The following is a 26,746-nucleotide window of genomic DNA, read 5'->3' as shown; positions in this document are numbered from 1 at the left end:
TTTTTTTTTTTTAATCTAAATGGGGGTATTTTTTTATCAGGGAAAAAGAGGTGCTTTCAAAAATTAAGACAGACACAGAAGGACAAATACTGAATGATTGCACTTACATGAGGTATCTAAAATCGTCAGACCCAAAATGAAAGACTTTTTGCAGTAATTAACTGAAGCGTCATCTGGAAAAAAAATTTCTAACTTTCGACACTTCCAACACGTGACAATAAGAAGCATAGGTGCTTATTAGGTACCAGGCAATGTCCTAATGACATTAGATAAATTACTTATTGAATCTTCACTACACCCTTATGCGGTATCTGCTATTACCATCAACCCCCTTAACATACGGGGAATCTGAGGCAGAGGGAGGGAAGTAACTCAGTCAGTTATGCTGCTAGTGGTAGACCCCGGAAGGCTGCATCTGGAGCCCTCCCTTCACCCTTCTTAGCCACCTACTCCGCTGCCTTCCCAGAGATTCCTCTACAACTAGAAGACAGAAAGCAAATCCATAGAACATTATGCTAAAAGTCCTTCCTCAGAGTTGTCACTGTTGCCTGAACCTATCACTAGTTTTGGGGTGCCTGAGTGGTTCAGTTGATTAAGTGTCTGCCTTTGGCTCAGGTCATGATCCCAGCATCCTGGGATGGAGCCCCACATTGGGGGTGGGGTGGGCTCCCTGCTCAGCTGGGAGTCTGCTTCTCTCTCTCCCTCTGCTGCTCCCCCTGCTTGTGCGCTCTTTCTCTCTCTCAAATGGATAAATAAAATCTTTAAAAAAAAAAACCTACTATACCAATTTCACATCAGGGATTAAGGCATTGTCTTCTATTGAAATGAAATAAAAACTTAATCTGAAAAACAAGAAACTACATTAGCCATGAAGTTAAATTATTTTAAATTTACTTTAAATCAGTGGTCACAGATTATTATAATGAGTCTTGCCGAAAAGTAGTGTTCTCTGAGAAGGACCAAGTTCTACCCCTTGCCTGCCTTGTTCTTTCTGCCAGATTTGTATTTTCCACTAGACTGGAAGTTCCACAAGCACAGAGATCATGTATGTCTTCTTGTACCCTCTACATGCCTTGCATAAGTTATGCCTGTCACATAGTAGTCGGTCAATAAATATAGTCAATGAATCAAAGCTCCATCACTTTGCAGGAATCATCATGAGGCTAACAGCCATATTAGAAACCACATTCAAATGGAAAAGGAAGGGAAAGCTCTTCTCTTCCTATGAATGTAATATAGATGGATATAGGTTCTTAAGAGGTTGTGAGAGGGAAGAGCCTCAGATGGAAGCAGTGGGGAGAGAAGAAAAGAGACAAGGCTGAAAGTAAGCTTTTCTTTTTAAGTCACTGATTGAGTTTAAAGCAAAACACACACAATGAAAACCTAATTGTTCTCTGATCTCTAAAGTAAGAAAAATCTGAGCACATTCTAGACTTAGAAAAGTATCCAACACAGGCTCTTGTCATAAATTTATGGCATTTTGTGACTGGAGCTGGACATTCAGACCCCTGACTATCTCCCAGGACTCTTCCCACATCACCCTGGGTCTCCTACTCTGTGTTCTGCACTTGCAGTCTCTACTCTGTTCAGTCAGTTGCTCATTTTTATTCCATGCTTTGTCTTCTTGAATAAACACATACTTTCTGCATGTAGTCTGATAACTGTGGAATTCACTGTTGACATAGAGGACCTAAACAGGTTAATTCAGGCAAATGCCCAAAGCTAGTATGAGCAGGAAGAGATACATGGACACTGTTTAGAAATGCATTACATAACAAATTCTGCTGGTCCCAATAGTTTAAGGCAAACAACACTGCAACCTAAAACTGGATTCCCTAAAAAAGGGTGGATTATCTCAGTTTTACAGGTATAATAGATGCTAAGATGTATTCAACAAAACTGTATTTTATTAGTCATTTGTTTTTGTTTCATATTTTGTTTTCATATTTTCAACAGTTCCAAAGGACTGTTGAGATAAATAGCAAATCACAGTTTTTCTCTTTGTTTCTCCCTGGTTCTCACTATCTGGAAACTGGAAACTAACTGTACTCCTGGTTCACACTGTGAATACCTCATTTGAAGTAGAACATAAGAGATTAAAATGAGAGCTTGATAAACAGCTGTTTATTTACAACAGAATCATGGATAGTTAGAGTTAGAAGAGTTCCCAGACATCATCCAGTACCCCCTCTTCTTTTTTACATAAGGAACCTGAAGCTCAAAGACCTGTTGAAACTTGCCCATTGTCCCTCAGTATGCATTTGGCAAGAGATCTATTTTCAAGGGGTGCCTGTGTGGCTCAGTCATTAAGCATCAGCCTTTGGCTCAAGTCATGATCTTAGGATCCTGGGATGGAGCCCCACATTGAGCTCCCTGCTTAGCAGGAAGCCTGCTTCTCCTTCTTCTGCTTCCCCTGCTTGTGTTCCCTCTCTCACTCTCTCTCTCTTTGTCAAATAAATAAATAAAAGCTATGGAAGGCATGTATTGCATGGAGCACTGGGTGTGGTGCATAAACAATGAATTCTGGAACACTGAAAAGAGATTTTAAAAAATTTTTTTAATAAATAAAATCTTTAAAAAAAAAAAAAAGAAATCTACCTTCAAATATTTGCATCGTAAAGAGGTCTCATTCCTCAATTTTGCTGGTCACTGAAACTGAAAGAGATTGCCATACCCACCATAACATCCCTCATAAGCATTATGTTTCTAGGAACTCTGAGGCTAAAACTGAAATAAAATAACACTGTCCCAAAACACACTGGTTCTGGGGTTGACAGAAGCAGAAGGTTGGGGAGACATTCTCTACAGCTAGAATCCTAAGGGACTTGTGGAAAAGAAAAGCTACATTCTCACTTTTCTTTTTTTAAAGGTTTTATTTATTTATTTGTCAGAGAGAGAGAGAGAAAGAGAGAGAGAGAGAACACAAGCAGGGGGAGAAGCAGAGGGAGAAGCAGGCTCCCCACAAAGCAAGGAGCCCGATGCGGGACTCAATCAGGTCCTGAGACCATGACCTGAGCTGAAGCCAGATGTTTAACTGACTGAGCCACCCAGGCATCCCTATATTCTTGCTTTTTTATTTACTGTTCTATTATAGTAAATGACTGTGAAGCAGAGAGAACCAGGGCCTGTCCCTGCCGCTGAGTCCTCACCTGGCCAGCCCCTCCCGTTCTGCCATTAGAATCTTCCTCCTGCTTGGGTCTGGCTCCCTAGAAACTGGATACTCTGCCTCCCTGTGGAAAAGTAGTATTGAGGACAGAAAAATTTTGGTTTCCTCTCCCCTCGGGAAACCAAAGGAGAACCAGAAGAAAAAGTGTATCAAGTTTATCAAAGGTAGTGATTTATGATGTGGAATCCCCAATTCTTTAGAGGTCATCAAATCACGGAGCTATTTTCAGTATTCCAGAGAGAGTATTGTAAATCACACATTGATCCACGCCTGATGCTACAGACTAATTTATAACATCAAGTGTCTTTCCTTTGACTCGAATCCTATTAACCCTCAGGAGGATTGTCTCAGGTTTATCAGGAACTCTGAATAGTAGTTAAAGAGATCTTAAGCTACTAAAAATGAAGAAATCTTTGCCTACTAAATGAAAATCGGGTCCCCGGGAGGACAAGATAAAACAATAAAAAGGACTCTTGAGGGTATAAAAAGGTTTAGAAGTATTGATTTTGAACCAAAAATTTTACACCAAAGGCCTCTTCAAAAATTATCTAATAGAAATCCCCCTCCCCTAGTCCGGCTCTCCCCTGGTTCTCTGATCATAACTCACTGGGCAGGGCAGGGAGGTTTTCCTGTGAGTGGCATTTTGTGGTCCATGATGGTCCCGGAGTCCTCTCTCGTTCTCTTCTATCCAGCTGTGACCCCAGAAGCTGCTCATCCATTTGGCAAAAGACACATCATCATCGTCATCATCTTTGTGCTCCATGTGTAGGTGATTTAAGTTGTCGAAGGCCTGTCCCTAAATTTGAGAAAGAGCAATATCCTCTGACAGGGCTGACTTGATGAAACCCAGGATCTCCCCCAAAAGCCAAAATGAAACTGTTATTTTCAAATGCTCTCTGCTAATGGGATCCTTAAGGGAGAAAGATTTACTAAACAACCACTTCACCATCAGGCAGCCTCGGGAATGTCTATTTATAAATTGTGCAGCCCACATTCCCTCCCCTCCCCCTGTCTTTTTAAATTGAGGCTTTTTAATCCTTCCATGGCTGGGGCTTGTGCCTCCAAGCCTGAGGGTGGGAAGCACACTCCACTGCCTGGTTTTCCCTGTGCTTTGCTGCCGATGGCATGCGGTCGCATCGCCAGCTGTCCATGATGATGGAGCATGACCCTTATAATGTGCCTGTCTGCTCCAGGATAGCTCTGAAATGGGGCCACTAACAAGGGACAGACTGACTACAGCCTGCAAGATGGCCAGCTATTGGTATGTTGTATCTATTGCCAGATACTCCCCTAATAAATGACATTGATTTTGAAACAAAAATCCAGCTCCTGGGTTTAAGGGAACAGTTTCTTTTGTTGATTTATTATTTATATCTGTAATAAACAGTACAACTGTAATGTACAAACCTTAAGCATATAGTCTGATGAATTTTTACATACATGTATCAGTTCATAACCACCACCAGGTGAAGACTAAAACATTTTCGGCACCCTAGTTGGTTCCCTTTATTCTTCTTCCAATCCATCCTCTCTCTCCAAAAGGTTATGACTTCTGGCCACTGTCACTATAGATTAATGTTGCCTGTTTTCGAACTTTCTTTCAATGGAATTATACAGAATGCAGTATTTTGTGTCATTCAACATTTCATCAGTGAGATTTATCCCTATTTTGTGCAAACAGTAGTTCATACTTTATAGTACTACACTGTATGACTGACTATCCCACATTTAAAAAAACTCAGTCTACTACTGATGGTCATTTGGGGCTGTCATTTGGGTTGCTTCCAGGTGGGGTATTATAAATAAAGCATCTAGGGACGCCTGGGTGGCTCAGTTCGTTGGGTGGCTGCCTTCGGCTCAGGTCATGATCCCAGCATCCTGGGATCGAGTTCCACATTGGGCTCCTTGTTCTGTAGGGAGCCTGCTTCTCCCTCTGCCACTCTGTCTGCCTGTGCTCGCTCTCTCTCTCTTTCTCTCTCTGACAAATAAATAAATAAAATCTTTATAAATAAAGCATATATTACCATTATAGTCCTTATTTTCTAGCAAGCATTTTTTTGAAATAACAGGACTAATAAATTTATAAATTTACCCTTCGGGTATGAAGTCAAATATTTTACCTATGCTATTAACATTATAACCAATCTGTGGAGATTTGTATCACAATTTATAGATAAGGACATTGAGATTCCAATAGATGGCCACTTGCCTGATGTGAAATTACTACTAAACAGCACAGACAAATCTGAAGCAAGGAGTAGAATAATGAAGTCAGACTCTTCCCACCATTCCAGCAGTATTCCAAGAAACCTTTGATAAAGCTTGCATTCTTAGACGGAGGTATTCCTGACCATTTTCTATATGAAAATTCTTCCTTGAGCTACAAAAAGGTGGGCTTAATAATTGTGACCAGTGTTTGTAGAGCATTGTACCACAATTTCTAAGTTACTAAGGAAAGTAACCAAAGCATAAAATAGCTTGCAATATTTTTATTTCTTGTCTAAATAGTGAGACATGAGGGCTTGTTACTTTGTAATATTTTTATTACAGAATGCAGAAAGTCTGCTTCTCAATGACCCACGTGAGAAAGGAAAAGTTATAACTATAACCATATGTCACCACTGTTGGAGGTCTGTTATTAAAGAAAGAAAGGTAACTCCTCTTGGGGAAGCAGGACCAGGTATGTCCACAAAACTTAACAATAGATAAACCTCTTCTTTTCTATTCCTGTTAAGACAGAAATATCTTTTCTTCCAATTTCAGAAACAAAAATAAATAAATCTATGATCAGGGGATAGAAAAACCAGAACAGGTCATACCTAATTGTTGCTTAGAAATATTTTGAAGAAAATACGACTTATTTTAAAACCTCTTTGAGTGACATTTATCTCTTGGAGTTCTGAATCCTTCTTTTAAGGCCTCATAGACAGAAGCTATTTAAATATGGGAAAATGTGCATATATAAATACGGAATTGGCTCATGTAATTATAGAGACTGATAAACTTCACGATATGCCATCTGTAAGCTTGAGATCCAAAAAAACCAGTGGTGTAATTCAGTCCAAGTCCAAAGGCCTGATAACTAGGGAAGCCAATGGTGTAAATCCCAGTCCAAGTGAAGAAGAAGTTGAGATGAGATATCCCAGCATAAGCATTGAGGCAGGGCAAATTCCTCCTTCTGTCTTTTGTTCAATTCAGACCCTCGACTGATTGGATGAGGCCCACCACTCTACTTTATTGAGTCCATCATTTCAAGTGCTAATTTCATCAGGAAGTGCCTCCAAAGACACATCCTGAAATAGTGTTTAATCTGGGCTCCCCATTAATCATCACAGGCACTAATCCCATTCATGAAGGCTCCACCTTCTCATCTACTTACCACCCAAAGGCTCCACCTCCAAACATCATATTGGGGATTAGGCTTCAACATATGAATTTTGCAGAATCACAACATTCAGTACATAGCAGGGTACCACATAAACAGCACCTAGTAAAAACTGAGGGCATGAAGTCTCTAATGAGCACATAGACAACATTTCACATGTGTTGCCAAAACTTACTGGAGGAATTAAGCACAACCTGTAAGACTTCAGTGGGACAAACAAAACAAAACAAAAAGAAACAACAAAAGGAACCTTTTGGAAGCTTCTCCCTGGCTTTCTTCAGACTTAAGCCAATATTCCTTCCCCCTTTTGGATTCTGGTCTGTATCCTTTCAGTGTAATAAATCTTATCCATAAGTATAAATATATGCTGTGGATTCTTTAGAATCCTTAAACTAGGGGTGACAGTTGGTGTCAGAAGTGTGATTTATTAAAAACAACCCTGACTCATTGAAATATGGCTAAAACAGTGGTCAGAGAAAGAAAGTATGAAGGGGATACAATTATGAACCTTCACATACCAATGGTTATCTAGTCATGTGGTATGAAACAGCTTCTGGAAGGTGAAGATCACCTATGGAACTTGAAAATGATAGCTCCAACCCTAGAAGAACCGGATCCATAGGCCACTTTTGGCCAAGGTAGCTAAGGTAAAGGAATTAAAAATTATAGCCTGGCTGATGTCTTTAGGTTTTGTTCTCCCCTTTAGGGGGGAGGAGAAAGGGTTAAAACTCTGCCAAAAAACATTTCCCAAAATGTAGTATGTTTGTACTGCTCACTCCTCCAAGTGAGAGGAAATAAGATTAAGTCAATTCCAAGGCTGGCACAAACTTTAGACAAACCAGAAAAAAAGAAGAGCAGAAAAATAACACTCCATCCACTAGTACAGCAGCCTGTTGCATTCCAGCTGGGACCTCTCAGTAGCTGTAACATTAATCCTGAAAGTGTTGAATTTACTGCTAAGGTTTGAGTAAACTTGCAAAAAAAAAAGAGAGAGAGAGAGAGAGAGACTTTCTAAAATGGCTTTTTACTTTGTGCCTATTGCTTCTGGGTATGTGATTTTTAAAAACAGTATAAATTATATTCTTATAATTTCATAAATGCTAAAGGGATTATTCCAACATGGAAAGCTGCCCAATAATAGGTGTGAGTAGAACAGGATTTCTTACTTGGATGGATTAAAAATTTAAAATTCTTGAAAATCTGAGTATTGAAATCTTCATAAGTGATTATTGTTCCCGTGATTTTTGCCTATTGGGGGCCTATGAGAAAAGGCAGACAACATAAAAGGAGAAGTAATCTGCACAGGAAAATGCACTTTTAGAGTTTTAAAAAGCAGTTTTTAGTTTGATAGTAAGTTTCTGTAAAATCAGATGTCTGGCTCTTAGAGACTGATGATTGTCTAGACTAATTGTGCATATTTTTGAGTAGGTCAATTTGGACTCTAAGACTGACAAGATAAAAGGGACTTAGAAGAACTTGGAATTCCACTGTCTGCCCCTGTAGTCTCTCATCTTTGCTGCTGCCGAGGAAGAAAAGCCACAAGCTTTTGGAATCCTGAATCCAGAGATCCTAATTGCCTGGACCTGATGGTAGCCTGAAACCTAATAACATCTGTAACAGAATAGTTCAATCTTGGAAAACAGACATAGGCTTAATGAACAAAACTGAGATGCTGGGACTACTGCAGACTTAAGACACCCCTCCATGGGGTCGTGGGCTATAAAAACATCATGGGTGCTCTCTGGACCACATGGGCCACCTGCAGATGCCCATAAGAAAGGGCACATTCCCTGATGGGACTATCTGAAACTAAGCTGCTGGTGGCTGTATATTTCTAATGTAGGGACTAATTGCATTTGAGATGAATGACCAAAAGGAACCTAGGCTGTGATTCCTGATGAAAGCTGCAAGTTGGAAGAGAACACAGTATGGAAAGTAGGACCTCTCTGCCCACTCCTGACAGAAAGGACTCTCAACCCCTGCTCAGGAATGTCTCACTGCTGTTGACTTATGTCTGACTTTCAAGAACATTTGAAATTTGTAACAAGAGACTGATGGCCTGATTCAACTTTACTCACCTTCCTCCTATGTTAGGCAGTTTGATGATTAAAAACAGCTATTCCCAAAAAGAGATTATTCTTTTTCAGGCTGCCTACTGAATAAATGATCAGGATGAAAAGGGTGGGGGCTATGTAAACATGTTCTGAAAACTTTTGAAAATTCAAGATTTTGTCCTAACCAGTTCCTGACCATGCTGTCTTTCTGGTTAAGTTATATTAACAGTGTTTTTCTATTCTTCTGTCCCTCTGTTACAAATTCCTTAAATCATCACTTATTAAGTGGGCCACAGGATGTCAGAGAGTGAACTGTGGCTCAGCAACAGACATATGAGGAATTAAAATAGGGAAGTTTATTACTTACAAGTTCTGGAGGAAGTGCCTGGCACACCTTGAGGGGCCATATGCGGAGGTCAAAGCAGAGTGCAGACAGAGAGAGGTAGACATTGGGGCACGTTTTTATTAGAGTCTGCAGGTGAAGTGCTTTGGAGTTCCTGGGGCTAAGGTTAGGTTGGTCAGTTGAAACCAAAAGGGCAGGGTTTGCAACGCCACCCTGGAGTCTTATCTAAGGAACCACGTGGAGAAAAGGCAGTGGGGGCAGGGCAAATGGCTGATCATGAGGGATGTTGGGGAATTGCCAGCAGGAACTTACATGTGCTTGTGACTCTGTGGACTGCAATCTAGGGCATGTGCTTAGGTGAGGGGACTAGTGTCAGTTTCAGGACACTGCTTGGCTAAACAAAATGAGGTCAATGCAGCAATATCATGCAGTAACTCAACTGAATTCTTAACATCCTCTTTTTATCCAACCCTTTTGGTTTATAGATGAGAATAAAAATGACTGGGGAAAAAAATGTAAAGTAATGACTATTAAATGAGACACACTGATTTTGTAATAACATGGGATGGGGGGAAGCCCAGCACCTGGGAGATACAGGGAAAGAGGATGTTAATGATCTCATTCTCATAACTTCTCTGTTTTTCAGAACTGCTCCTGCAGGGGTGCCTGGGTGGCTCAGTGGGTTGAGCCGCTGCCTTCGGCTCAGGTCATGATCTCGGGGTCCTGGGATCGAGTCCCGCATCCGGCTCTCTGCTCAGCAGGGAGACTGCTTCCCCCTCTCTCTCTCTGCCTGCCTCTCTGTCTACCTGTGATCTCTCTCTGTCAAATAAATAAATAAAATCTTTAAAAAAAAAAAAAGGAACTGCTCCTGAATGCCACTATTGCCTTCCCAGGATGCTGTGAGGTCTTGAATTCGAACCGCCTACTGAGCCTGTGATCACACCTGACAGCACTGACTGTGGGACAGCAACAGTGGGCCCAACTCCTATGTTCCCATGAAGAACAGCTCTAGATGTTGTCCACATTCATGAGGCAAATGAACTGATGTCAAAGACAAGCAAAATTGGTGAAACTGCCTTCTGGAAGTCCTTCTAAAACTAAGGACTCAACTGCATTATTTCAACTGGACAGAGAACCCTAGGGCAGAAGACTTACAGCGGGAAACCAAACTAGGGGCCCTCTTTACCTCTAATGCCTACTAATGTATGTCTCCATTGGGTGACCTGCCAGTTGCAAATTTTTTGTTTCCAAGGGTACTCTCTGGGATTACTCTTCTTGAATGTGTACCTTAACGTTCATGGATCGCCTCAATCCTGGAAGGCATGCAGCTCAGCTTCAACTTACCAGGCAGAGTCCTCCTGTGTTTGAATGGATGGTTCAGGCCAGGTAAAAAGGTGAAGGCAAAAACTTTAGAAGAAAGCCACCAGGCTTTCTAAGATTGACCTTTTTGTAGATGGGATTTGTTTTAATTGGCTAAATCCAGGACCCTGGAGGAATACTAGTAAGATGCTTTCTCCCTGCAACAGGGGGTCCTGTTGATAATAATTTTGCTCCAAAAAAGCATGGGCCAAATGGGGTGGACTTTGTAGGAAGGAGTTAACAAAGTGGCCTGAGACTACACATCCTTAGAAAAGCCTTGCTTGATCCTTGGCTGGCATATGGGATCTTGACTGGTAAACAGTTCCTACAGTAATATAAAACTTACCCTAATTGATGAGTGGCTTAAACTGCTTATATAACCAATGGTTTATTCTGAACAACTGCATTTTTTTTCTGGAAGTCTGGAATTTTTTGTACAGGCTAGGCAGTATGTGTCTGCATGACCAGCTTCCAGTAAAAGCCTTGAGCTCTGAGTCCCCAGTAAGTTTCCCTGGTAAATAACACTTCTCATCACTGGAAGAATTAAGCATGTTCTATATGACTCCACTGGGAAAGGACTCTTGGAAGCTTGAGACAGTTTTCACTTTGCTGACTTTTCTTTGTGTCCTTTCAATGTAATAAATGTTAGCTATCAGTATAACTACTTACTGAGTCCTGTGAGTCCTATATGTCACTGAACCTGGGTCTGGTCTTTAGGATCCCCAAGACAGGAAGGAAAAGGAACTCTTCAAATCTGGGCCAAAAATTCTCCCAAAACAACAAGATATGAAGTTAACCCCAAAAGAAAAATAATTTGGTCTACAGTATATAAAATAAATCCACCTCCATTTTTCTCCTAGTTAAGCCCATTTCCTTAAATGTATGAGAAAAGATGGCTCCCTGATTTGCCTGGACTCAGGTTCTTATAACAAACCTGGAGCAGCAAGGCAACAGCAGTAGTTGCCAGATTTTCGGCAGCTGGAGAACTGCTCTTCTAGGCCTGTTTCTGGAGCCCTCACACAAGAGGAGGCCAATCCGCCCCACCCCAGTCACCATGAGCCTTCCCTGCTCTGGACACCTGCCCTGAAAAGATGCTGCCAGGGGCAGAGGACCAAAGGGAGTTGCCCTTTTGACCCTGCTCCAATGTTCTACCTTGCCAAGCCCATGGTGTCAAAAGTGTCAAGTGGCTTGAGACAGCTGTCGTTTTCGAAAGAGCCTGCCTGTGTATTTTCTTATCATGCTCAATGTGAAAGGAATTACCTTCTCTCAGAGGGTAGGAAGCTTGTAGAGCTCATGTTCTCATAAAGTCAGAGATCACGGACGCTCAGGTAATCGGTGAAAATAATCCTTCGGCTGTGTATAAATGAAGTGGCTTTTTCAATGTCCTCTTTCACATTCCCTGCTTCAGGAGACTGTAATCCTGGAGGGAAAATGATTTTCTCTTTATTTCATTGTCTCTTTCATTTATTTAACTTCCATTAGTTATTTCAATGCATTCTTCTTACTTAGTTCATTCTCCATAGCCCCTATTGTTACAGAAATTTGTTTTTTTAGTTCATTTTTTTTCTTGCTAGTTAAAGGGAAGAATTTTTCCCACACTATTTTCAAGTTTGCCTAAGCCACTCTCATTCCAGAAAAGAAATGCTATGTACAGAAAAATTAATCTGGGGCATCTTTACGTATTTATATACAGTCAAAATACGTCAGTGGTTTTTACACAGTTTTTACCTGCCAAAAAGCAGTGCTTGAATACTTGAAACTGTGAGCTGTTAATTTAATGTCCTGATTGTCAGAATGTTCTTTTATAGGTAATATGTTAACCCAGTCATCCATTTCCATGACTGTTATTAAGTTACACTGTGAAGTTTGCCACTCTGTTGCTTGGTGTTTAAGTGTCTGAAAGTATGTATTACTTTAGCATACCTCATCATCACTGCTTATTCTAAAAAGCTATACCGTTTATATTATGAAGGTACTGTTGATGTAAAAAAATATCTGGGGGGTTGTGTTTTCAGAGGTCTGCCTATTGGTTACATAATATCTAGTTACTTTGGCAGTAAGCATCATCAAGTTCTGCAGGATTTGGGCCAATGGTAGGCTTGACAATAGTCAAAGTCGTCAGATGTTGGAATAGGTTTTTATAAGGCAATATATCATCTCTTCCACAAGAGACTTTGAAGCAGAGTATTGATTCTCATCTGTCAGAGATGGAATCTATGCAGCTTTGCCTCCAGCAGTGTTATGCCTTATATGGCCTCTCAAGGTCTCCTTGATCCCTGGGCAGCTATTATCCTAAAACAGATTGAATACACTATTTGTTAAAATTTAAAACTCTGGGGGAAAAAAAAAACCTTTACCAGTTTAGCTCATCAGTGTGTTATACTTCAGAAAAGGCTTCCTCCCAGTTACTAACTACAATTTCACAGAATCTAAGGGTAATGTCTCAGCACTTTTTTTTAGTCTGAGTCTACAAGCCTCCCCATAAGAAGTGCCCCAGAAAAGAATTGAGAGAATTAAAGAATCCTATGAGTCTCACTTCTAAGAGGGGCAAAATTTTGCCATGTACTATAACAGAGTGGATCACCAAACATTTAAAGGAAACTGTGACAAAATATGACATTTAGAAAAAGAAATTGGAAAGATTTAAGTTTGAGTCAATAAACAATGAGCAGGGGTGGCCGGGTGGCTTAGTTGGATGGGCACCTGACTCTGGATTTCGGCTCAGCTCATGATCTCAGGGTTGTGAGATTAACCACCCCTGCGCCCCATGTGTCCCCCACCCAGGTGCAGCTCGTCACTCAGCAGGGAGCCTGCTTAAGATTCTTTCTCTCCCTCTCCCTCTGTCCCTCCCCTCTTTCCTCCCCTTCTCTCTCTCAAAGAAATTATCCTTAAAAAAAATAAATAAATAAACAATGGGTAATTTTCACACTGTTATAAATAAAGACTTTAACAAAGCTCCAGAACGATCTGTTCTGAGGACCAAATGCCATATGCTCTTAGTATAAATGTGGTCTTTCTGGAAAGAAATACAGCGAGTTTATTAAGAAGATTTGTTTTAAATATTCATGTTCCTTGGCCCAGAAATTTCTCTTCTTGGTATTGTAAGTATATAATCAGAGGTATGCAGAGGAAATTTGTTCATCATAACATTATTACAAATAGCAAAAATGTGGGGTGCCTGGGTGGTTCAGTTAGGTGCTCCACTCTTGGTTTCGACTCAGGTCATGATCTTCGGATTGTGGGATCAAGGCCCCCATCTGCCCTATGCTCAGCACAGAGTCTGGAGTCTGCTTGTCCCTCTCCCTCTCTCTCTGCCCCTCCTTACCACATACACACACTCTCTCCCAAATAAATAAATAAATAAATAAATAAATAAAATATTTTAATAAAATAAAATAGAAATGTGGAAACATCTTAAAAGCACAATTGGAGACCATGCTAATAAATTAAGGCATCTTCATACAACAGAATTCTATGCAATCATAAAAAATATCAAGGGATTTAATGACACAGGAAACTTCTCAAAATAAAATCTTTGGTGACAAAATCAAAATATAATACACCGTGATAGTTAATTTTATTTGTCAACTTGACTGGGCCATGGTGCCTTGCTATTTAGTCAAACATTATTCTGGATTTCCATGAGAGCATTTGTGAATGAGATTTACAAATTCTTTAAATATAAATTGTTATTTATTTGTGGCAAGTCAAATTTTAAAAATTTTTTTCATTTGAGTCTAGTTGACCCATAATGGTATATTAGTTTCAGGTGTCCAACATAGTGATTTAACATCTCTATATGTTATGCTATGCTCACTACAAGTGTAGATACCATCTGTCACCATACGATGTTCTTACAATATCATTGACTGTATTCCCTATATTATACTTCTTATTCCCATGACTTGTTCATTTCATAATTGGAAGCCTGTATCGCCCACTCCCCCTCATCCATTTGGCTTATCCCTTTGGCAACCATCAGTTTGGCATCTTTTCCTGTAAGTCTGATTCTGCTTTTTGTTTGCTTATTCATTTATTTGGTAGATTCCACATATAAGTGAAATCACGTGGTATTTGTCTTTCTCAGTCTGACTTCTTTCACTCAGCATAATACCCTCTAGGTCTACCCATGTTGTCACAAATGGCAAGATTTCTGGATGAGATTTGTATTTCAATTGGTGGATTTTTAGTAAAGCAGATTGCCCTCTATAATGTGGGTGGGCCTCATTTAACTAAATAGTTTGAATAGAAAATAAGACTGACCTACCCCAAGCAAGAGAATTCTACTAACAGACTGCTTTTGGACTTCAAGTGCAATATTGCTTCCCCTGGGTCTCCAGCTTCCTGATTCGCCCTGTAGATTTTGGACTTATAAGCCTCCATAATCACGTGAATCAATTCCTTAAAATAAATCTTGCCCTCTCTCTTTCTACATGACACACACCAACACACACACACACACACACAGAGAGAGAGAGAGAGAGAGAGAGAGAGACCCTATTGATTTTATTTCTCTGGAGAAATAATAGATAGTTTATACTAGTATGATCTCAAATATCAACTATGAATCATGGGATTTCAGATAATTTCTTTTTGTTCTTTCTATTTTTCTCTACATTCTGTAAGTGATCATGTAGCACTTTTGTAATCATGAAAAGATGTTATTTTAAAATGACTCCTGTATGTCATACCTAATGGTGAAAGGCAGAAAGCTTTACCGATGAGATCAGGAAAAAGGCAAGAAGGCCCATTCTTACCACTCTGATTCAACACAGTGCTAGAAGTTCTAGCCAGTGCAATAAGGGAAGAAAATGGGAGGGGTGTGAGGGAAGGCATACACATTTTAAAGAAAGAAATAAAATTGTCTCTATTTGCAGATAATGATTGTATCTAGATAAAACCCAAAGGGATTTACAAAACCACTCTCAGAACCTTTAAGTGAGTTTCAGTAATGTCCCAAGATACAGGTTCAATACAAAGAAAACTTAGCTGCATTTCTACATACTAAAAATGAATATGTGGAAATCAAAATTTAAATCACAATACCATTTATAATTGCCCCCTAAAGAAAGTGAAATACTTAGATACAAATCTAAGAAAACATGTACAGAATCTGTATTCTGAAAATGACAAAAAGCTGATGAAAGAAATCAAAGAAGACTAAAGAAATGGAAAGGCTTATTCATGAGTAAGTCATGAAGCAAAGATGTCAATTCTCCCCATACTGAACTCTAGGTTTAATACAAATTCCTATCCAGGTGTTTGCAGACATGGAAAAGCTTATTCTAAAATTGATAGAAATTCAAAGGACATGAAATAGTTAAAACAATTCTGAAAATAAGGAGTAAATTGGGAGAACCATGCTATACAATGTTAAGGCTTCCTGTATAGCTACAATAATAGAGACAGTGTAGTGTTGATAGAAATACACATAGAGCAATGGACCAGAATAGAGAATCCAGGAAAAGATACAGACACAGACATCTAAACTAAATTTTGAAAAAGTGCAAAAGCAATTCAAGTAAGGAAAGTTGAGTAAGGAAAAACCTATTCAACAAATGGTGCTGGAACAATTAGACATTCACAGTTTTAAAAAGTGAATCTGGGGCGCCTGGGTGGCTCAGTGGGTTAAGCCGCTGCCTTCGGCTCAGGTCATGATCTCAGGGTCCTGTGATCGAGTCCCACATCCTGCTCTCTGCTCAGCAGGGAGCCTGTTTCCTCCTCTCTCTCTCTCTGCCTGCCTCTCTGCCTACTTGTGATCTCTCTCTGTCAAATAAATAAATAAAATCTTTAAAAAAAAAAAAAGTGAATCTTACAGCAGCCATCCAGCAGGGCATGTGCATCTGTATTCACCATGTTTAAAAAAAAAAAAAGTAAAAAAATGAATCTTGACCTACGTCTCATACCCAATACCAAAAATTAACTCACAGTGGATCACAAACTCAAACATAAATTATGAAGCTATAAAACTTTAAGGGAAAAAAATGGAGAAAATGTTTGAGATCAAGAACTCAGCAAAGGGGTGCCTAGCTGGCTCATTTGGTGGAGACTGTGATTCTTAATCCCAGGGTTGTGAGTTCAAGCCCCATACTGGGTATAGAAGTGAGATTACTTAAAAATAAAATCTTTTTTAAAAGTTTTTTTAAAGGAACAAAGCAAAGAGTTCTTAGATTTCACACTAGATGTGTAATTCATAAAGGGAAAAATGGATTAACTAAATCTCATCATTTTAAAATATTTTGCCCTTTAAATGACCCTGTGAAGAAAATGAAAAGACAAGGTGAAGACTAGGAGAAAATATTTGCGTTTGCCAACATATCCAACTAGTTTCTAGAACATATAAATAGCTTTCAAAATTTGACACTAAAAGAACAAAGAACCCAATTAGGAAATGAGCAAAAGACATTTAAGACATTACATTGAAAAAAATAGACACCAACTAAGCACATGGAAAGGTGTCAACATCATTACCCCTCAGGTCAATGAAAATTAAAACCAAAAGCAGTTATCACTATAAATACCTATCAGAGTGGATAAAAAAAATTTTAAATAGTGTCAACACCAAATGTTGGAGAAGAAGCAGAGAAGTTAAATCCTTCTTATTATGGTGCTGATGGGACATAAAAATGGTATAGCCAGGGGCACCTGAGTGGCTGGGTGGGTTAAAGTCTCTGCCTTCGGCTCAGGTCATGATCCCAGGGTCCTGGGATCAAGCCCCACATCAGGATCTCTGCTCAGCAGGGAGCCTACTTTCTCCTCTCTCTCTCTCTCTCTCTCTGCCTGCCTCTCTGACTACTTATGATCTCTGTCTGTCAAATAAATAAATAAAATCTTTTTAAAAAATGGTACAGACACTTTGGAAAATAGTTTACCACTTTATTTTAAAACTAAAAATGCAACTATTATATGATCCAGCAATGGCACTTTTGGGTATTTATCTTAGAGAAATTAAAACTTATGTTCATGCAAAAACCTACATATGAATGTGCATATTTGATATATACAACAATTTAGATTGCTTTTAAGAGAATTATGCTGAGTGAAAAAGTTTAGTCTCAAAAGAATACATACTATATAATTTTATTTATATAGCATACGTGAAATAACAGTCACAGAGATGAAGAACAGATTAGTGATTGCCAAGGGTTAAGGATTGGGAGCCGGGGGTTTAGGCTATAAAAGTTCAACATGAGGGAGTTGGGATGATGGAATAGTTCTATATTTTTATTGCAGTGGTAGTTACATGACACATGTTAAAACTGTGCAGAACTGTAACTCCCACATATAACAAGTGCGTGCATAGCTGATGAAAGCTGAATAAATTTTGTGGATTGTATCAATTTCAATTTCCTGGTTTTAATATTGTCCTATAATTGTCAATATGTGAAAAGTGGCATGAAAGGTATGAGACCCCCATGTGCATTTATTTGCAACTTCCTATGAAACTATAATTATTTCATAATAAAGGTAAAAAGAAAAATGTCTAGTAGCAAGAAAAAGAAACTTCTCTAAACAAGTAGCTACAAGATTAAAGTGCTGTTGATCTGGAGGTATTCTGGGAAGACAATAATGAGGATAGCATAGATTTTCAACCTCTCTGAATCCCCACATAAAAACCAATAGAGCAATTGTAGAGGAAAATATCCATGGACAAATCTACAGCAAATACTGGTGACAAGATGTACTTCACTCCCAAGTGGAGAGTGTGGGGACAAACTTCCAACAGCTAAGACCTGGGATAGTTGTTCATGAAGGAGGAAAAGAAAACAACAAAGCAACTGCCAGACCTGAGAACAGGAGAACGAGAACCACAAAATAGCCAATACTTTGGAAAACATAAGGGACCAATTTGAGAATAGCATTAATCTTTTATCCAGCAGCATTGCTAAATTATTAGTTCTAGTATATTATGCTTTTAAAAAATTTTCTATGGAGACAACCATATTATCTATAAATAATGAAAAGTTACTTCCTTCTCTCCAATCTCCCTTTATTTCCTTTTTTGTCTTATTATTTTGGCTAACACCTTCAGTACTATATAACAGAACCCAGAATGCCTGACTCATTCTTGGCTTTAAAGAGAAAAGTACTAACATTTCACTATTAGGTATGATTATTTATTTAGATTTCCAGATTATCTTTATCAAAGTTCTATAATAAAAATGTTTTTCTAACTGTGTCATAGGCAAATAGGGCAAGACTGTGACACTGGTTAAATCTTAGCGGAAGATAGTGGTAGATTAAAAAGAACTGCAACTTTTTTGCTACTTCTTTCATTGAGAGTTGGAGTCTAATTTGCCTCCCCATGAATCTGTTCTGGCCTTAGTAACATACCTGGGCCATAGAAGGTGTCAGAGTGATGTTTTAGAAAGTTATGCAGCTTCTGCTTAGGGCTCCTGGGACACTCTAGGAACCCTTAGCTGTCACATGAGTCTGACTGCCCTGATTGCCATGCTGGAAAGGCCGCAAGAAGTGGTCCCCCTGTATAGTCTCAAATCAGACTAGTCTTCAAGCCCTTTGCACTAAGGTGTGAGACCCTGAGTGAAGCTGTCCTGAACTCTCCAGACCAGTCCATTTGCCAGAAGAATAAACTCCAAGACAGGAGTCAATCGAGCCTGGGAAAATTCCTGAGCAATAAACCTTTAAGATGTAATAAAATAGCTGTTTTAAGCCACTAAGTTGCTTTGAGCCACTGTCATTAGGATAGTTTGTTAAGCAGCAATAAATAACAGGAACCTAGGCACAAAAACTATTTTTTATGGTTTTACTTTTTTACATAATTTAACAAAATTAAGTCTCCTCCTCATTGTTGGATTTGAGGCTAGTTTTCACTGATTCAGAAAAACAACAGAAGGTAAAGATAGGGGAGAATAGCCTAGAGGACTTCAGGTTCAGTGCTAGATCAATGCTAAGATCAAGTCTGCATAACCAACACTCCTAGTCCAATAGGAATGAATTAGTCACTGGCACTCTTTATTGGTAGCTACTCCACTGCAGGCCCATCATTTAGTGATGGACCAGTATCTTCATGCAATTCAGATGATGGAACACCTTTCTCTAGGCAGACATAGCCTGATACCAGACTGTGAGGAGTAAAGTACAGGTTGGATCTCAGCCCCCACTTGCTCCAGCATCCTTGTGTGGGGCACAATGCACATAATCTATATGTGATATCTTTAGAAGTATAAGCCAGGCAACATTTCTACATTTGCAAATGACATAAACTCTTGTGGGTGGTAATGAGCTAAGTTGATAAGGATTGATGAGATAGATCTTACAAATCTTTGAGTGGGCAGAAAGGTGGAAAGTGAGTGCCTAAAGTATACATATGCGCCATCAGTCACAGCTAAGGAGAAGGAGCTAGGTTGACTGTAGATTGTTCCCTGAAGATAAATGCAGAGGCTCCTTCTGACAGCAAAAAGAACAGCCACTTGATTGAATCATCAAGTGACATTTCCCCTGAGAAACAAAGAAGCACCACCCACTCAACTAATGCTTTGACGGAAGTTGAACAAGGCAGAAACCCATCAGGAGAAAAACTGGGGCAAAATTAACAGCATGAGGCCTCAGAGGAAGCACAGACTATATATCGTAAGTGGGGTATGAAGGACAAACCAATCAGACCCCAATGGAATGGGGAAGAAGCTGCAGTGGTGCAGGGGGTAACGAACTACAGCATGCTTGGGACTGGAAACCAGTAGATAGGATAATGGTGGTAATGGAAGCAGACTATTCCTGGCAGTGGCAGCAGTGGCAGCACTCGAGTTGGTTTCTTAGCTGATGTAGGTGTTGGACAGCAATGGTGGCACCAGATTGTTCAATATTGGCAACAGGAATGGAAATGAAGTAGCAGTCAGGGAATTGGTCAATAAACACTTCATCAACTCTTTACTCAGCACTGACCACATTTCAGGTATTATGTTGCATGGATAAATAAGTTAACAATTATTGTGTGCCCAGCCTTGCAATAGATACGGGAGCACAAAGACGACTAGAACATGATTCTCACTGCTCAAGGACTCAGACCTGAGTATGGGTGGCACATGATAACAAGTATTTATGGCAATGTGGGAGTTGTGAGGAAAATATTTATACTGTTGTATAGGCCCAATGCAGAAAGAAAAAACAGCCCTTTGCTCTGACATATAGCTTTACTAGAGACACTATGTTAGGCACCATAAAAGGTAAAAGGATAAGTATTGGACATAGCTTCTGACTTGGGATGCTTATGGTCTAACAGATGAGGCAGGTCAAGTATAATTCTGTAAACCAAGGTAAAAAGGGCTATGTTTTAAGAAAGTTCCAGAGAAGTATTTGGGGAGTTTAAAGGAAAGGTCACAATATAGTGGACACTCAGTTTTAAGTAAATGATGATTCTAGCTATCTCATCCTATATGTCATTTTTTCCATCTTTGATACCCTTCAATATCAATTACTTAAAAACAATATCTATTGTGTGCTTACTATATGCTTTGGACTGAATGTTTGTGTCTCCCCCACAAATACCAAATTCTTAGGTTGAATTCCTAGCTCCTAATGTGATAGTGTCTGGAGATAGAGCCTTTGGGAGGTAATTAGGGTTAAATTAGATCATGAGGGTGGGACCCTGGTCTCATGGGATTAGTGCCTTTCAAAGAAGATGCACTAAAGAGCTTGTGTGCATGAGCGCTCTCTCTCTCTCTCCCCTAGTTACCACAAAAAGAGAGATAGACAGAGACAGAGACACAATGGGAGAGAAATCATGTGAGGACACAAGGCAGCCATCTGCAAGCCAGGAATAGAGCTCTCACTAGAAACCACATTGACTAGAACTTTGATCTTGGACTACACAGCTTCCAGAACTGTGAGAAATAAATTTTCATTGTTCAAGCCACACAGTCTGTGGTATTTGGCTATAGCAGCCCTAAGAGGCTAATACAGATTTTGGTCCAGTGAGTGACATCCCAGTCTCCCCCAAATTCATGCCCTTACACGTAAAACAAGTATATTTCATCCCAGCAGCCCCCAAAGTCTTAACTCATTCCAGCACCTACTCTAAAATCTAAAGTCCAAAGTCTCATTTCAATATCATATAAACCAAGTATGGGTGAGACTTGAGATATATCCTGAAGCAAAATTCCTGTCCAGCTGTGAACCTATAAAATCAAACATGTTATTTGCTTCTAAAATACAATGATGTGACAGACTTAATTATAGACATTTCCATTCCAAAAGGGAAAAATATGAAAGAAGGGGTAAGGGGTCCCAAACAAGTTCAAAATTTAATACAGTCAGTGCCATTGCATTTTTGTTGTTGTTGTTCTCCTTAGTCCCAGCTGGCAGTGTTTCTTCTTCTGGTATCATCCTATCTCTATTTCTGGCCTCTGCTGAGATGGCTGATGAAGCCCATGAGTTCCATCAAGATCTATCAAATCATTGTTCAGCTATACCATTAGTGTTCTCTTGAGAACAAGCTTTCTTGTTTTTTGCAATATGGACAGACTAAGAATTTTCCAATCTCCAAGTTTTCATTCCTTTTCACCTAACAGTTCCATCTTTAACTCATCTGCCTCCTCTTCCATTCTACTATAAGCAATGGGAAGAACTTTCAATACTTTGCTTAGAAATCTCTTAAATATCCAATTTCATCACTCATATGTTCTACCTTCTACAAGATACTAGGACAAAATGCAGCCAAGGTCTTTGGTACTTTATGAGAAAAATCACTTTCCTCCAGTTTCCAATAGCCTTTTCCTCATTTCCTCTGAGATTTCACTGAAATAGCCTTTAATATCCATATTTTACCAACATTCTGTTCATGATTGTATATTTATGTAAGAAAATGAAAGCTTTGTCTCCATCTCTCATTTTTTCTTTCTGTGCCCTCAACAGAATTGCCTTTAATGTTCTATGTCTACCAACAGTTCCTTCATGAAAACCTCAGCTTTTTCTAGCACACAACTCAAAACTCTTTCAGCCTCTACCTATCACAAGCCCAAAGCCACTTCCACATTTTTAGGTATCTTCTAGTAGCAGCACTCCACTCCTAGTACTAAAATCTGTATTACTTAGCATGCTCCAGAGAGGCAAAACCAGAAACTACTAGACATACATATTTATAAGATTTACTATAAAGGAATGGACTAATGCAATTATAGAGGTTGAAAAGTCCCAAGATCTGCAGTTGAGAGAGAACTGAGAGAGCTGATGGTGCAAATTCCAGTCTGAAAGCTGGCAAGCTCAAGCAAGACCCAAGAGCCAATGCTTTAGTACAATTCCAAAGGCATGAAAAAACCAATGATCCAGCTCAAGGTAGTCAAGCTGTGGAACATCGCTCTTACTGAGGGAAAGTGGGCCTTTTTATTCTTTTCAAGCCTTCAACTGATTTGGGCTTTACTCAGTCTATTGATTCAAATGTTCATCTCATCGAAAAAACAGGCTCACAGACACATGCAGAACAATTTTTGACCAAATATCTGGGCACATGTGGCCTAGTCAACACATGAAATTAACTATTACAAGGACTATCTTCTGGGCTCTGGGAGTATAAGACAAACAAAGTTTCTGTCTGCATAGAGTTTATATCCTGTGACGGGTCCCCTAAATAATTTTAAACACTGCCAAGTGCTATCAATGTGGACCACAGAAATAGAAGAAGTGTATAGAAGAAGGGGATGGCCAGACATTTAACCTCATAGGAAGTGGCGAGGGTCTAACAGTTTTTGAGCTCAAGAATGAAACTGGGATTATGCATTGGGAAGAGTAATCTAGTATCTAAGTGCAGAATAACACATAGAAGAAAGGTACTGGAAGCTGGGAAGCTGACACAGCATTCAGAAAAAATAAAGAAAATAGAGAAAAGAAAAAAGAGAAGAAACAACTATTTATTCAGCATCTATTCTATGCCAGACACACTTCTAAGTGTTTTCATGTATTTGAACGGGGAGGTGGCAGGGGGCATGAAAAGGAAAAAAATATATATTACAAGTGAATCAGTAAGACTTCACAGAGGATTTTGTGTTTACATATGCATATATTGGTACATTCACTTGTGCTAGGTAAGTATAGTTGTAAAAGAGAAAGGTCCAAAAAGTGTAAGCTTTCACTTACACTTTTACACTTACACAAAAGTGTAAGCTAGGAAGGTAACAGTGACATTGTGAGAAAAAGGGGATTTACAAAGGGAAAGACTGAGGAGGGAAGATGATGAGTTATATTCTTTAAAATGGGGCATCCAGGCAAAGCTGCTCAGAAAATAGTAGGAAATTATAGGGCTAGGAGGTGAACAGATACATCATACTAAGAAATACTTAGATATTGATGATCTTCAGAGAAATGGTACCTGAAGCAATGAGACCTACTTTGGTTACTAATGGAGAGATTGCAGACAAAGAACACAAATTCTTTCAGATTACTATACTTGAGGAAAATCTGGAGCTGTGCTATCTAATACGGTAATCATTAGTCACACAAAGTAATTTAAGTCTATTAAAATGAAAACAAAATATTTAGTCACACTGGATGTATCTCCAAGTGCTCAATAGCTACACATGGCTATTGGACATCAACAGATAACAAATCATATTGGATATCACAGCTTAAAAAAACACTTCCAACATCACAGAAAGTACTATTGGACAGCATTTATCTGGAAATTGGTCAATGAGTAGAAGAACCAGGAGAACTTAGTCTCCTGAAAGCCAGGGAAAACCATGTATTAAGAAGGGAAAGACCAATGATACCAAATGCTTCAGTAAAATCAAATAAAAGTCAAAAACAATGAATTAAGTGACCTTTAAAGTACTTTTAGACTAGTAACAAAATTAGAAACCAGATTATAAGAGATTTTGGATGCTAAGTATAGATAACAGGCATAAACAATTCTTCTCAGTATTTTGCAGTGAAGAAAAACAGAGTGGAAACCTAAGGAAAAATTGAAAGGGATCAAACTGTGTATGTATGTGCTTAGTATGTTTATGGACTCACTGGAAGCCTTGAGCACCAATCAAGCAGCTATCTACCAACTCTACCAACAAGAAAGGCTTTCATGTAGCAAACAATTGAGGGGCTAGAATCATACAATTTCATAGGTAGGAGGAGACTTAGAAATCATCTAATCCACTGGTCACATTGGTGCCCACAGTCACACACATGGCTTGTTAGTATTAAAATCTAGAATAAGAACTCAGATCTCTTGCATACCAGTCCATTATGTTCTACCTCATTTCAACTGACTCCCAAGATAGACCACAGAAGAGGTGAAGAAATCTATTGAATTCCGTTAATCTAGCAGGAAAAACAAAATGTTTATGCTCACACATACAAAACTTCAATTTTCTTAGAGATAATTTTACTTCTCTCCTTTAAATTTAAGAAAAACAGAAAACTAAGTAATGAACGTATGCTATTTTGTAACAAACAATATACTAAAAAGAAATTAAATGTTATCTAATTAAATCTTTCCATATAGGTGTGAGAGGAATGTTTTCACTATTTCACAGCTCAGAAATTTATGCCTTAGGTCAGCAAGGTCATAGAACTAATGACATTCTTACTCAGTTCTACACTATAATCAATAAGGAAATGATGGAAAAATGGGAGAAAAGAGATAAATAGGCTAGGGAATGAAAATGTTATGTTCAACAAATCACAAAAGTAACAAGAACAAATTCATTTACTGATGCCAATCTTAAAACCAATAAAAGCAGCCTTTTAGATAAATATTAATTAAAGTGTTTCAAAAAATTCTAACACTGATCACCTTTGGAGAGGAGAACTGGGTAGCTAGGGATACAGTGACTTTTCACAGTAAACCCTTTGTAACTTTTGGATTGCAACCATAACAACGTTATCTATTCTGATAAGTTTTTTTTAAAACTTCAAATGACTTAGTTCCTGCCAATAGTACTTACTAGCATTCTACAATCCCTTGAGGCTGCAGAAAAATGGAAACTGCGGTAAAGAAATATCCTAACTCTATTCTAAAACAGCAAGGGAGAAATTGCATTAAGGGCCAGAAGACTTTCCTCTGAGGGCTGGGAATCAGGAAGGAAGAAAAGACGATTGCCTGCAACAATCCCTATTTGATCAACTCAGTTCTGTTGCTATTATTTTTAGCTCACCTTTTGAGTCTGCGGAACCCTATTACATGAAAGCAGTTTACTAATAGGAACCTACATGAAGCAGAAAAAAAGCAACGATACCGAAACCTTCGAATTGGGCCATTCTAATTTAATGTCTATTTTAAATAAATAAATTTTTATTTTAAACAAACTATTTTTAATAAACTATTTAAAATAAACTATCTTTCAGTCATTATGTAGTTCTACTGTGATGCTGAAAATCCTGTTGCGCCCAAAAGCAAAATGAACCTTTGTAAATTTTTAATATAAGGGGCTGCAGACCAGTATACTTGATAAGCGGAGCCATAGCTCTGGATTCATTCTCTATTAATACTAGTCTTTTCTTACTGAAAATACTATGAAATCCAAACAATTCCTTGCAAGGGAAATTCTTGTATTTTAAGACGTCTGGTGCAGAGCACGGGGAAAGGACTTGACAAAGCTACTCGATATATGACAGCTATGAATTGAAATTTCGTTTTGGGAATGAAGCAAGAAGGCTGAAGACAGCTAATGCAAAACTCGCAAGGCGGTGGGCGGATCAGAGCACTGCGGAGGGCGCGGGTGTTCCAGGGATCGAGACGTGGGCTGGGGATGTCAGGAGAAATCCAGCACAAGGCACAAATATGTACAGGGAAGCTGCAAGCAGGTAGGAACTCTGGGTCTTCGCATTTCTACCCACGCAGTTCAAGAACTTCATTAACAACACACAGACGTCATCGCTTTCGTAACTGGTGCAGACGGTGAACCGCGGGGACTCTGTTCAAGCCGTTTTGGCGGAAGCCAACTTAGAATGCCCGTTTCCACCCTGTCTGATTTCTACCATCTGCCGTTGCCCCCAGCAATCTCAAATTCCTCCATACTACATACAGTCCGGCCACGATAGAAATAAGGAAATCGATGATACAACGGACTAGCTCTGGCTGAGTTCTTCCTTCACACACCTTTAACGGTCCTTTTAATCCGTTGGTTTCCAGGACTTCATAACCAAACTACCGGCCCCAAAGGTCTGAGAAGCGCCTACGTGGCGGTAATGGGGGAACGAAGCCCAAATTCCACCAATAAACTGGGCTACTCGGGCTACGCCCCGCCCACCATTTCTGCCAACCAATAACATTCACAACTCTTCCGCTACTCCCGCCCGTTCTTGGGATCGCTGCAGACTCCGCACCGCTCGCCTGCGCACCATAGATCCACCCTCTGTGCGTCCCTCCTCCGCTTCCCCAGATACGAGGTCCCTCTGAAGGCGGAGGGAACGACAGTGGCTACCACCGGAAGCCCAAGATCCTAGAAGCTAGTCTCACAAACAGCAGCGCCCCGAAAGGGAAGAGAAAGGGC

General features: G+C 39.4%; 1 protein-coding gene across 3 annotated transcripts in view; it reads right to left on the bottom strand.

The window, feature by feature from the left end:
* LNP1 (leukemia NUP98 fusion partner 1) overlaps positions 1-26,744 on the bottom strand; it is a 35,189-nt gene extending 8,445 nt beyond the window's left edge. Inside the window, exons 1-4 of one of the 3 annotated variants that reach the window (XM_004771937.3) lie at positions 26,353-26,744; positions 11,568-11,727; positions 6,546-6,663; positions 3,774-3,962 (exon numbers count right to left, since the gene is read on the bottom strand). In XM_004771937.3, coding sequence (XP_004771994.1) covers positions 3,774-3,962; positions 6,546-6,596 — 240 coding nt within the window. In that variant the 5' untranslated portion in view covers positions 6,597-6,663; positions 11,568-11,727; positions 26,353-26,744. Of the gene's footprint in view, positions 1-3,773; positions 3,963-6,545; positions 6,664-8,972; positions 9,162-11,567; positions 11,728-26,352 lie in introns of those variants that run through there. The other 2 variants (XM_004771938.3, XM_004771935.3) reach the window with 2 other exon arrangements.
* Positions 26,745-26,746: the final 2 nt, after the last annotated feature.

The sequence above is a fragment of the Mustela putorius genome, unplaced genomic scaffold (assembly GCF_011764305.1).
Source record: "Mustela putorius furo isolate JIRA1106 unplaced genomic scaffold, ASM1176430v1.1 tig00003834_pilon_pilon_pilon, whole genome shotgun sequence".
Lineage (NCBI taxonomy): Eukaryota > Metazoa > Chordata > Mammalia > Carnivora > Mustelidae > Mustela > Mustela putorius.
Note: the sequence above shows the minus strand (reverse complement) of the source record. Positions and strands in the feature narration are given on the sequence as shown.